General features: G+C 46.9%; 4 protein-coding genes across 4 annotated transcripts; 2 read left to right on the top strand and 2 right to left on the bottom strand.

The window, feature by feature from the left end:
* Positions 1-3,318: 3,318 nt before the first annotated feature.
* Positions 3,319-5,042, top strand: F5147DRAFT_780539 (uncharacterized protein; the record flags this gene model as incomplete). Its single annotated transcript, XM_041442473.1, has 7 exons — positions 3,319-3,456; positions 3,517-3,642; positions 3,691-4,161; positions 4,215-4,307; positions 4,363-4,407; positions 4,456-4,768; positions 4,825-5,042. The coding sequence occupies 7 exons, from the start codon at positions 3,319-3,321 to the stop codon at positions 5,040-5,042; spliced, it is 1,404 nt and encodes a 467-aa protein (XP_041285998.1).
* Positions 5,043-5,984: 942 nt separating this feature from the next.
* F5147DRAFT_780538 (uncharacterized protein) lies at positions 5,985-6,838 on the bottom strand (the record flags this gene model as incomplete). The annotated part of the gene is made up of 2 exons (XM_041442472.1): positions 5,985-6,649; positions 6,700-6,838. 2 exons carry the CDS (start codon positions 6,836-6,838, stop codon positions 5,985-5,987), a joined length of 804 nt encoding a protein of 267 aa, XP_041285997.1.
* A 720-nt stretch (positions 6,839-7,558) lies between these two features.
* On the bottom strand, positions 7,559-9,050 carry F5147DRAFT_780537 (uncharacterized protein; the record flags this gene model as incomplete). The annotated part of the gene is made up of 5 exons (XM_041442471.1): positions 7,559-7,843; positions 7,895-7,939; positions 7,989-8,090; positions 8,144-8,848; positions 8,910-9,050. 5 exons carry the CDS (start codon positions 9,048-9,050, stop codon positions 7,559-7,561), a joined length of 1,278 nt encoding a protein of 425 aa, XP_041285996.1.
* A 300-nt stretch (positions 9,051-9,350) lies between these two features.
* Positions 9,351-11,863, top strand: F5147DRAFT_780536 (uncharacterized protein; the record flags this gene model as incomplete). The annotated part of the gene is made up of 11 exons (XM_041442470.1): positions 9,351-9,642; positions 9,700-9,771; positions 9,823-9,876; positions 9,927-10,034; positions 10,083-10,100; positions 10,153-10,443; positions 10,496-10,761; positions 10,893-11,415; positions 11,468-11,508; positions 11,550-11,566; positions 11,638-11,863. 11 exons carry the CDS (start codon positions 9,351-9,353, stop codon positions 11,861-11,863), a joined length of 1,908 nt encoding a protein of 635 aa, XP_041285995.1.
* Between the last annotated feature and the right edge of the window lie 30 nt (positions 11,864-11,893).

Genomic DNA, 11,893 nt, shown 5'->3' with positions numbered 1-11,893 from the left:
ACCGACCATGAGCAGATTTCAAGGTGTGTTTTCATAGAAAATGAATTTTATCACTGGCATGTTTCAAACCTGCACAGCCCAAGAGAAACAGATTTTGACTCTAATGATCACTTGGCAAATTCATCTTTAGCAGGTTTTGAACCCACACAGACAGATTTAGATTCTGTTGTATCAACTTCTTGGCTAAGACCAGTTAGATGTGCTCCCAATGAACCCATTCAGAAGCGACTCGCATACTTTTGCCTATTGGCTGCACTTCTGACTTGCTTCCACGTGCTGAGAACACAATTAAAATTACTTACATAGCACCATGTATCTTTTGACTCTGAACAATCTTTCCACCACCATCTTGCATATTGTGGGACTCAAAGTCTAAAATACGCTATAACTGCTATTTGACACTGAGCACTCGAAAGCACCTAAGCGCAGAATGTCGCACTGTTGTCTAAATACTTCTGCTTTATCTCAGAGCTTCCTCTGGTCATTAGAATCAAACTGGAAAGTTTGATGTCTAATCTGCTCTTTTTCTTCAATCAAGTCGAGATCTTTGGAGAGAATTAAATTGTTCTTGTACTTGTCATTCCGAGTTTGCATCAAGACTTTGGTCATACATTGAACTTTTGTGCCTTGAGGGTTCACTTCTGAATGAGTTCATTGGAAGTGCATCTCACTGGTCTTAGCCAAGCAGTCAATACAACAGAATCTAAATCTGTCTGTGTGGGTTCAAAACCTACCAAATAGTGATCACCAGAGTCAAAATCTGTTTCTCTTGGACTGTGCAGCTTTAAAACCTGCCAAGGATAATTTTCATTTTCTATAAAAATGCGCCTTGATATATTCTCATGGTTGGTTTGCTTAAAAGCTCATCAGAGTTGTGTTTGGCCAAGTGGTTGTCATAACAGAATCAAAATCTGTTTCCACTGGAATGTAACACGTTTGAAACCTGTTGAATGTCGCATTTTTTTCTATTAGAACATGCCTTGAATATTTGCTCAGACAGCAACCCAGACATTGATCTTCATTGGTCTTAGTCAAGTTGTCATCTGAGTCAAAATCTGCCAATGATGACATTTTTATTCCATGAAATCACACCTTGACATTCTCTCATGAATGATATATGTTATTTTTTTATTTTTTATTTTTTTCCTGTTAGAACATGCCTCGACATGGACTCGTGTGTACTTTCCTGAGAGCACCATCTCACTGGTGGTGTGATTTCATAAAATAAAAATGTTATCATTGGAGCCCCTTCAGTAACATTTCCCGACTTAGTCGGACAGCCAAAGGTTGAGAATCGACCCAGTGAGGCGGGCCATCCAATGCGGGCCCAAGCATAGCTGATCATGGATGGGCCCACAGCTTGGAATAGTACCCATGCTGGCGGGTCGGCCAAGTGTGAGATCAATAGAATAAGCGGGCCGATGTTATGGGATACAGGTACTGGGAGTGACTGATGGGCCCTGTATATATGTCTCGGAAGGAAGAACGGATAGGCCCAGCTGAATATTATATATCCATGTCATCTCGGAAGGGCTCTGCTAGTGATTTTTGGCCCAGCATGTGATCTTGGAAGGGCGGATGGTTGGGATTTGATATCGGAAGAGCCAGCCAATCATTTTCGGCCCAAGAGAATATCTTGGAAGGATTGGCGGTTGGCCCAGCTGATCCAGGAAGGGCCGACTAGTTATTTTTCGGCCCAGGAGAATGTTCTTGGATGGGCCAATGGATGGGCTCAACAAAATATGCAGTTTGATATCGGAAGGGCTGACTAGGTTTGTTATCGACCCAGGAGAATACCCGGAAGGACTGGTGGTTGGGCCCAGTGAGTACTTTTGGGCCCAAGTGCAGATTAGTAGTTATTTTCGGCCCAGCATAAGGGCCAATGGATGGACATGTGTCTGATATAGGAAGGGCTGGCTGATTTTTTTGGGTTCGAGAAATGATTTTGGGAAGGATTAGTGGTTGAGCCAAGCAGATCTCGGGAGGGCCGACCACTCATTTTTCAACGCATCCAGGAGAATTGCATATAATCTTGGGGGGAAATGGTTTGGCTCAGGAGAACAAACATTTGATATCGGAAGGGCCGACTAGTTGATTCTCGGCCCAGGAGGATATGCATATGATCGGATGGACTCAATACAGTTGAATATAGGAAGGGCCAGCTGATCGTGTTCAGCCCAGGAGAATACAGGCATCTGATCTCGGAAAGAGTGACGGCCTGGCTCAGATGGGTAAGGAAATTTGAATGTGGAACTTGGGAGAGCGTATGAGTTGGGCATAGCGATTTTGGCCCAGGAGGACAAGCAAGTGATCTCAGAAGGGCCAGCTCATTATATGTCAATATGTATACCATGTTGGAAGGGCCGGCCAAGGGAATATGAATCTGATGTCGGAAAGGCTGACCATTGAGCATTAGTTCCTTTATGGTTCACAAAATATATAATTTCGGAAGGACAAGTTCACCATCATACTATCGAGGACAATAAGCCTCTGATTTCGGACAGACTGACAGTTGGACCAAGTGACAGCTATTGGGGGATAATTGAATGTGATATTGAGGAATGACTGTTGGGGCCACTTAAGTCATGTTTTAGATGAATTTGTTTCACAAAAGTCAGTGTGATATCTTTAGGCTCGGAAGAATATGCCTCTGAGCTCCACATGGGTCATGGATGACGAAATTTGTGACATCGGCAGGGCAGGAGTGATATCGGAAGGGGATGGTTTTGCCGCGTATCCCCGATTAATCTTGGAAAGGCAGACAAATGGCCGATAATTGGTCTTCAAGAAGAATGTGGATTGATTGAATCTCATACCGGAAGGTGTTACAAATGGAACAAACAAATGTCCGTTTGGTCCCAGCAGAGAGCGATTGTTGGACTAGATTAAGGCTTGTTGCGGTGGATCCAGGATCAATCAAACTACCCGTGATTGCGACAACGGACTCTCATAGCATTTGCCTCCTACCATTGCTGATGAGCCGCGTGAACCGCAACAAGCATTAATCCACTTCTCACCCATAAATGGTGATATGTTGTGCATTGGATACCCAGACAGCCATACATGATCTTCCGGAAACAGTTGTGAATCGGCCTTTCCCGAGTTCGATCCACTGGGTTTAGCCAATGGTAGCCATGGTTGTTCTGTACAATAGTCTTACACCTGTCCCACAAATCTGACTTTCCACAGTTTTCAGAATGCCCACAACCAACGGATTCATATAAAACCCAGCCGCTGTACGACATTTTCCCATACAACGATTCCCCCCTTCCGTACATCCTGTGCATTGCAACCAAAACTCTGCTTTACAAATTCATCATGACACCCGTGGAATCAGCCAATGATGCCCTGAATGCCACCCTGGCTGATGTGCAATCACTCATGAAGCGTTGCATGAAGTTAAAGGAAGCCGATCCGGAAACCTTCAGGCTCTCTGATGAGATCGCCCAGCGAGTGGTAAGTTTCATTTTTTCCTCCGACTTTGAATGTTTTTCTCAACCTGACCGTGTTACACAGGCCAAAGACTTGAAACTTTACATGGGGACCGCAACATCATTCTCTCCCCTGCTACTCTCCTGCGCCGCCATTATCTGGCAGTACTCGAAGGCTGGCACCTTTGAGAGTGTCCCCGATTGGACCTCTGTCGCAGAAGACGACCCTAGGATCAAGACCCACCCATGATTCGAGAAGACCGTGGGCTACCGCCTGCCCTCTCCCGCCGAGTTTCCTGCCAACTTGGATCCTCAAGATGCAGGATCTGTGACCGCTGTCCTATCAGCAACGGACCCCGTTATGCCGTCTTCTGCACCGTCGGCTCTTCCATCCAGACAATCCCTCGACAATCTGATTGCTGCGACGGCGACAGAACCCGAGCCTGGATCACCGGCACCAGACCCAACGGCTGCGGGTGTGCAAAATCTGCCCCACCTCCCCGTCAAATATAATCTCTTTGTGGTGGGCACTAAGAAGAAACCCAGAAAGGCAGCACCACAGCTCGGCAACAGCAACAAGAGGAAGGCCGACAATGAAGATTTGGATGCGGCGGTTGTCACAGATGGACCCAAGTTGCCTCCACCATTTTCTAGGCCCAGACAGAAGAGAAAGAAGAAGTTTCAATTGGCTGACAAGGACAAAGTTCACACCGGAACCATCTTTGTAAAGGTATGTTCAATGATGTTTGCATATGAATCCCGAACTCAATTGTGCTCCCACAGTCCAAGGCAGCATTGGACAATGATTCAGATGCGGCTGGTCCGCACTCATCCGATGTGGCCGATGACAAGAGTTTCCTCGAGGTAGAGACAAGGGTGCGTTATCCGCGCTCTGCATAGCATTCTGGTACTGATTCTTTGTTTTTTTTAGCCTGCCGAATGGGGTCAGGATTCTCAGATCGCAATGCTGTGGAAGGTAAGTCTGTCAGTACATAGCAGGAGTCCAAAGCTAACATATTTCAAGCATTCCATTCGTTACCATCCTCAGCAGTGCAACAAGTGCACGAAATTGGACATACACTGCGTTGTCCTTCTGGACAAAAAGTTCAGATACACGCGACTTGCATGCGCAAATTGCGATCAAATGAAGATCACCTGTGCGATTGACGGCGTCGGTGTTAGGCAGAGAATGCAAGCCAAGGCAGCCGCGGCCGTGGCTACATCAAAGCCAGCCAGAAACTCCAGAATGCGCATTAAGAAGTCCTGCACAATCTCCAAGGCCCCGGCTAAGAGAACACCTGCCAAACCCACTCGGGTTGAACTTGACATATCTGAAGGTGAGTTTGCCGTCAAATCCAGCGAGGAGCTTGAAACTAACCCAGATGACTATTAGAGGAGAAGCAACAGCCTGCGCCAGCCAACCACGCCGATCCCGAGCCAACTGCAAGAGACATCTTGCAGGGGATCCAGGACCTCAGCAGGAGATTGGATCTCTTGGCAACCAATGAGTGGGTGGACGCCTTGGAGATAAGAGTTCATTTGGTAGAAAATACCCTCCACCAGCAGTTAGACGCACTGGAGCAAAGGCTCAATGCCTCAGATGCCTGGTAGAGAGTTGCGTCGGCACATCCAACAAGTTTCCGGAACACTTAATGTCATAGTATCGGGTTAACTATGTATGTATATATATATATATATATATAGTACTTTTAGCTACTCTTTTCTTTATTATGCTGCTCCCGGTCGCCATCCTCTGTAGTTCGGTTCCGGGTGTATGTAATTTGTAGATATAGACTGCATTGTTGTTTGCTATAATATATTGGCCTGCCTGGTTAGGATATGTACTTTATGATTATCATATCAAGCTGTGATATTCAATGGCATAATGCTCCGGTTTGGATAGTTCTTACAGTCATGGCACAGGTGTGAATGTAGGGTTTGTCACTCCTGACGACGGCACAGCGGATGCAACCTGTATGGCATATCCCTCCGGCATGAATATCAATGTCAGATGCGGATCGGCACTGATATCATTACAAAGTTCGGTTGCATACTTTGAGGTACATATGCGGCCCGCCTATTAGCTGTACCATCAGCCGGAACAAGGTATCACAGGCCTCTCAGATGTCACCTTATATCACAAAGAGAATGGTGCTGATTATAACAATCTCATGTTTATAGAAGGGCCCGGCCGACTCATTCCGTGGGGGAAATCCGGTCATGTTGGTTCGGAACAACGGTCTATATTCAGCCGCATTACATGTCAATGGGAGCAGGGGCTATGGTATCAGCTGATGTAGTGAATCCACGACTATACGTGATCAAAAATGAGCACCGAAGCAGTAGTGCCTTGTGTACATGGTTTTCTTCATAAATTAACCGTTCAACAATCAAATCGGTACAATATCCAAGCCTTGCGCCAAATGACTCCAAAATTGACTGACTACCCCCTTACGGAATCACAGTAGAACTACAAGTACAGTATTAGCTGCATCTGATAGGGGATCCAATCAATATCTACTCGCCGGATGTACCGGGTGGTGTGCTTGAGAATCAAGAGGAAGGAGGTGAGGACAACAATGAAAGTGATGCTCCCGGTATCTGAGCAGCAGATGTTGACCTGCCGGAATTGTGTCCCCTTCTTATATTACCAGGTTCTGTCCATCCACGAGGTGGCCTCCCAATCTGCGAGATAGCCATGCCTTCATTACCGCTACCAGCATTTTGGAGTGTCCATGGGAGCAGTGCTGCATTTTGTTGTTGTGATGCTATACTTCCACCAATGTGCTCACAAGGGCGATGAAGAGCCACATTGTCTTTGAGTTTATGAAGGCCCATGGACAGATTGCCCACAGTTGATGAGGTCGCTTTCCACTGCTTGGCCAATGTGTTTAACCGTTGCTCCAGCACAGTCAATCTGATATCAAGCTGCTCCTCCACCGAGTCTAACCTCTCGTCCAACGCATCCACCCACTCATTTGTGGCAAGAAGATCAAAATGCCTGCCGAGATTGTGCATGCTATGCAATATGTCCCTTGCAGTTGGCTCAGGCTCCAGTGGGTTTCGGGGTGCGGGTGACCTGATTTGTGCCTCCCAGATGCATGTCAATGATTGGGCTGTTGCCAGGACCAATGCAGGCTCCAATGGTGGCACGGTGGGTTGCGCTGGTGGATCTGGATATGTTGTCACAAGGTCCATTGGTTGTTCCGTGTTTGAATCTAAAATTTGATGCATTGACCTTTGCCAGCCCTATGGATTCAAAGCTTACCGTCCAATGAATCCTGTACAACCTTCTGCTCAGCACGGGAGAATCTAGTTGGTGGTTGTGCTTTCTTGGATGGGACATGTTTGGCCAGTGGTTTGGCAGCCTGCAACTTGTAGGCTTGAGTCTTTGTTACAAGTAACATCGGTCCCATGGCCCCCCTATCATTTTCCCTTCATCCTTGCCCTCACCATCTACCGGCTCGTCCTCCTTTACCGACTTTCCATTAACCGGATCCTCGGGACCATTCCCGTCCCTCGCATCGTCCGTCTCTATGCACGTGCATGCACGTTCCTCCCCTGATTCGACCACCAATGTGGTCCCGCACCTATGACTCGGTCTGACTCATGCCACCAATGTGGCTTTCCCTTTCTGTTCCTTCTGACTGCGGATTCCCGCACGTTGTATTCTTACTGTTGGTCCGTTCCAACATTTCTTGGTCTCATTCCACATTCGACCATCCATCACTAATCCAGCTCTGTTGCCAACGCACCTATACCATTCTCATTTCCCCTTTACCCTTACCTACTGTGCGGTAGCCTTGCCCTTCACCCTCTCCACTTAGTATAAGTAGTTGGTCACCCTGTACTAGATTCTCTAACTTGAATCTACTCAATCTTCCCTGGAACATACTTCCCTCTGAACGCCCCTTTGGCTTCAGTCTCTAGTGTCTTTTCTTAGTTGCTCATCGCGACTAAGTCTACCTCGATCGACCTCATTGTTCGGACAAGACTGTCCTTACCTTGAGTGACTTCATAGACATCCGTCTTAGAAGTCACGTGACATGCACGTACTGTGATCACTGCCGACTCGTCGTCGCCAGTCTCACTTGCGATACCAGATCCTTCCGGTTACGTCACGAATGTTAGCGGACGACACCCCTCTTAGGGTTCCACATAACAGATCTATTTGAGTGCGTAACAGTCTTAGAATGTTTTGCGGGAGGGTGCACACTGGTTTCTGTTGACTTAGTCTTGGCTTGCAACCTCTCCCAGACACCGACACCATCGATTGTGCAAGTGATCTTCATCTCGTCGCAGTTCGCGCAGGCGAGTCTAGTGAAACCGTACTTCTTATCCGGGAGGACAATACAAGGTATGTCTAATTTCACGCATTTGTCGCACTTCCGGGGGTGGTGATGAATGGAATACTGCGACAAGTTCATTACCGGGAATTGTCACCTAAATAATCAAACACCTACCTCTGCCTCAGTGGCAATGGTGGAATCCCGACCCCATCTGGCAGGCTGGGAGAATAAACATTACAATTGAATCACTGAGATGACGACAAACTACCCTGGTGTCCACATCCCAGAAACCCTCATCACCGACCGGGTCAGATGGCATTGCACTTAACCCTGTTGCAACTGCACTAGCCGTCGATGATGACGTGTGCTGCTGTGCGTATGATGCTATGGTTAGAGCTAATGGATCAGTAGGTCTCTTTGTACCTTCTGTGCTACATATATAGTTCCATGGGCCTGGTTCTCCTCTTCCTCATCTGACATAAACTTCTTCTTCCTTTTCAGTTGCCGGGATAACGGACGCAGGGAAGGCCTATGTATCATATCCGTTTCGTCGGCGACATTGTCTTCCACTTGCCTTTTTTTATCATTACGACGTTGTTTATGAGTCTTCTCCCATGTCTTTGGGTCTCCTTTCAAAACAGTCTTTTCCGGTGTCTTCGCGGGCGCCATTGATATGGGCAGAGGAGTGAGAGGTTCCAAGGCCTTTGTTAAAGTTGGCGGGGGCGAATGTGGTGCCATTGTAGCAAAAGTTTCTGAGGAAATTGTATGTTGAGGTTTCTCCGTGCTCGGGAGAAGCTTTGCAGGAGCATCACTTTGGATATCGGCCATACGACTGCCCTCCGGACCGTCAAGAGACAGAGATGATAGGACAGCTTCTTGTACATCTGTTTGAGCGAGAGAGGCAAGATCAGGTTCCGTCGTCTTGGAACCAGTAGGAGCTCGATAATTCATAGTCTTGTGGAAACACGGATGATCCTTAATGCATGGGTCATTGTTGCCGACAGTTGTCCAGTCCAGCGATGATTTAAACATGCCGCCTTTAGAGTACTGCTGTACCACCGCTGCGCATGACAGCAGCTGGGGAGAGAACGATGTTGCACTCTCTCCATAGTGTTTTAAATCTTTTGCCTGAAACAAATTATGTCCGTAATCCAAAATTAGCTAGACAATCAACAGCAACCGGACGTACCAAGCGCCTAGCAATCTCATCTGACAATGCCAATGCCGTTGCTGAATCGCCTGCTTTCAACTTCATACATTGTTTGATGAGGGATTGAACATCTTTCAAAGTATCATTGAGGGCAGCATTTGCTTGTTCGGAAGATGTCATAGGAGTATATGAAAGATGTTGGTGAGTTGGGGTAATGCTATGTGGAAGGGAAAGAGGAATGACTCTGAGAAATTTTACAAATGTCGGGATCAATACCAATTTGTCGGTTGTGGGTGTTTCCGAGACTGCGTGGCGAACATAGAACAGCAGCATGGACCGATATAATATAATAATAACGTAATAGAAGGATTTCACCAATCATTGTCCCACGTATTTGGTCTCCACAGTTGGTGGACCACACATCAAGGTATATGTTGGCAACTCATCACCTTCTCGGACTTCATTTTCACACAAACATTCATGCCTGAGAGACAAGTTCGTTTTGCCACTTCAGTCTCTTCGGAGGCTGGCGACTCACTCTCTCCAGATGTTGGCGACAAATGGACCAGCATGTTGTTCCATTCCAATCCCACTCAACATCATAGTGTTGTATCAACTGACTTGCCGGTAGAGGCATGCCCTGCATTGCATGAGGACCCCATAGATTGGTGGGGCACATATGTCCCTTTAGAGTCATGGGTTCCTCCCAAACCGGATACCATTCCGAGATTCCAAGGAATCGTCGGATTGGAATCCTACCCAATATATAAATGTAAGTTCACCTTATAACCCCTATCAGCCAGGAATGATTGAAACATTTCCTTGGCAGTATATAAATTACATTCCGAGCTACCCCATTGCTATGAATATCAGGTTGATTCTGTAGGAAAGAAAGATAAAAGTAAGTCATTACCTGGATCACTGGCATCGCTGAATCAACCTTGTCCCGTAGATTATGAGCTGTGTTTTAATGGCAACTTTGATGAGGTCACAAGCATGCTGTCAGGTGAGTGCCATATTAAAGCCGAGGATTGTCGATCTCACGCATTGTACTAGACATGTATGTTGTAGAGTTGCTCCGGATGCCCAACTTTTTGACAGCCCAGCATTCCTGGTCAACTGGAGACATTGGTTTGTCACCGGCCATCCGAACATCGGCAGAAGGTTCTTTGCTTCACTGTGTCATCGAACTCAACTAACTCATCTGATTAGGCTGTACAAGACTGGAAGGTAAGCAACAGCCTGGCGCTCGCAATGGAGCTAATTAATTTGTACCCAACAGAAGATCCAGTACAATTGACCACAAGAACTCACTCCTTCCATGAGGATGTTGAAACAACGCTTCCGACGTATCATCCCTACGATTGTGGATGGGATGACACCATTTCGAACGTGTCGGTTTCCCCTCAAGTGTCTTCACCGATGGATCCGTATGATTGTGGATGGGAGGATGACATGAATGTTGCATCTGAGGAAGCAACCATGCCATTAGAGGAAAGCAAGTTACATCAGTTGCTTTCTGAAATCACGACTGACCCATTGCTAGCATTAACAGATGAAAGATTGAATGGAGGTAAGTCTGAACTGGGCGCCCGGATTTGGCATCATTTGACACAATATGACAGCAAATCCAACCAAATTGTCCGACCAGCCTACCGACGAGATGACATTTCCTATGGATGATCCGTACAATTGCGGATGGGATGATCTGATAATCAACAAGACAGTGCCCCTGAACGAGTCACCGCCAGAAGATCCATATGACTGTGGATGGGGTGGTAACGTGACTGCTGCAGCACTGCAAGCAATGGATGAAAGTGCGTGGGTCATTTACAAAGCAATATGTGAGCTGACCGGGCGTCAGGAATGGAAGATCAAAGATCCGATGCAGGTAAGTGGCCGATCTATCACCAGGGATGGATCTTACTGGACTCCATGGACATTGCAGCCAAATCAACATACTCCAAGGATGGGATAATCGCACCAGCTGCACTGGCAAATGATCATTATGATGCTGGATAGGATGATCCTATGGAGGACAGCAAACCCGCCAAAATAGCTTTGATGGCCGATCCTTACGATTGCGGATGGCAAGATACCACAGCTCCGGAACATGATATTATGCCAGCAGTCCCCGCTGACGATCCATATGACTGTGGGTGGGGTCTATCTATGAATGTTGAGACCCCATATCCGGAAATGATGGAGGCAGAGGTTGCAAATGATCATGCCAACAACAGGCAGACAGCTAGCATGATGCTTTCAGGCGCTGGCATGGAAAGCACGGATGACCTTTATGATTGTGGGTGGGAAGATCCGATGGAGGGACCAACAATCATGTGGCGATCAGTGGACCAGACATTCAACGAGGAAACGGATATTCTTGACCTTACATCTACGTCAGCCAACCAATCGGTGGACTGGACATTCAACGAGGACACGGATGTCATTGACCTGACGTCTCCATCAGCCAACCAATCGGTCAACCGAACATTCAAGGAGGAAACGGATGTCATTGACCTTACATCCACATCTGCAAACTCAGGTGTGTGATTTGTCCACTTTTTACTTTGTTTCTAATTTTTTGGTGGTTGCAGAGAGATCCATGTCTCCAACCAAACCCAATGCGTTCCAAGAGGTGGGAGAGTCCATGCACCACGCGATCTGATGGCTCAACAGCATAGGACACAGCAACTGTGAGTTTTGTGTATTTCCATTCTGATTACGGCTTACTTTTGTGCCGGACAGTCGATGGATATGTCCACAGCATTGTTGTGCCAGGGGCTGGACTTGTATATGACTCACGACCAGGACTCATGTTCATGGCCAACCAGCATTTGTTTGGTGCATACACGGAGGCAAGAGATCGGGTCACTGACCTCGGTGCTGATGTCATAAACATCCACCATTTACTTAACATTCACCACTGGATCATGTACCCGCTAGATGCGATGATAACCAGAGTGGAGCAGCAGAGGGATAGTATGCAATGACCTTAGTTCCCTATGTAATACAATATACAC

This window comes from Suillus discolor (assembly GCF_016758755.1).
Source record: "Suillus discolor strain FC423 chromosome Unknown F5147scaffold_109, whole genome shotgun sequence".
NCBI lineage: Eukaryota > Fungi > Basidiomycota > Agaricomycetes > Boletales > Suillaceae > Suillus > Suillus discolor.
Note: the sequence above shows the minus strand (reverse complement) of the source record. Positions and strands in the feature narration are given on the sequence as shown.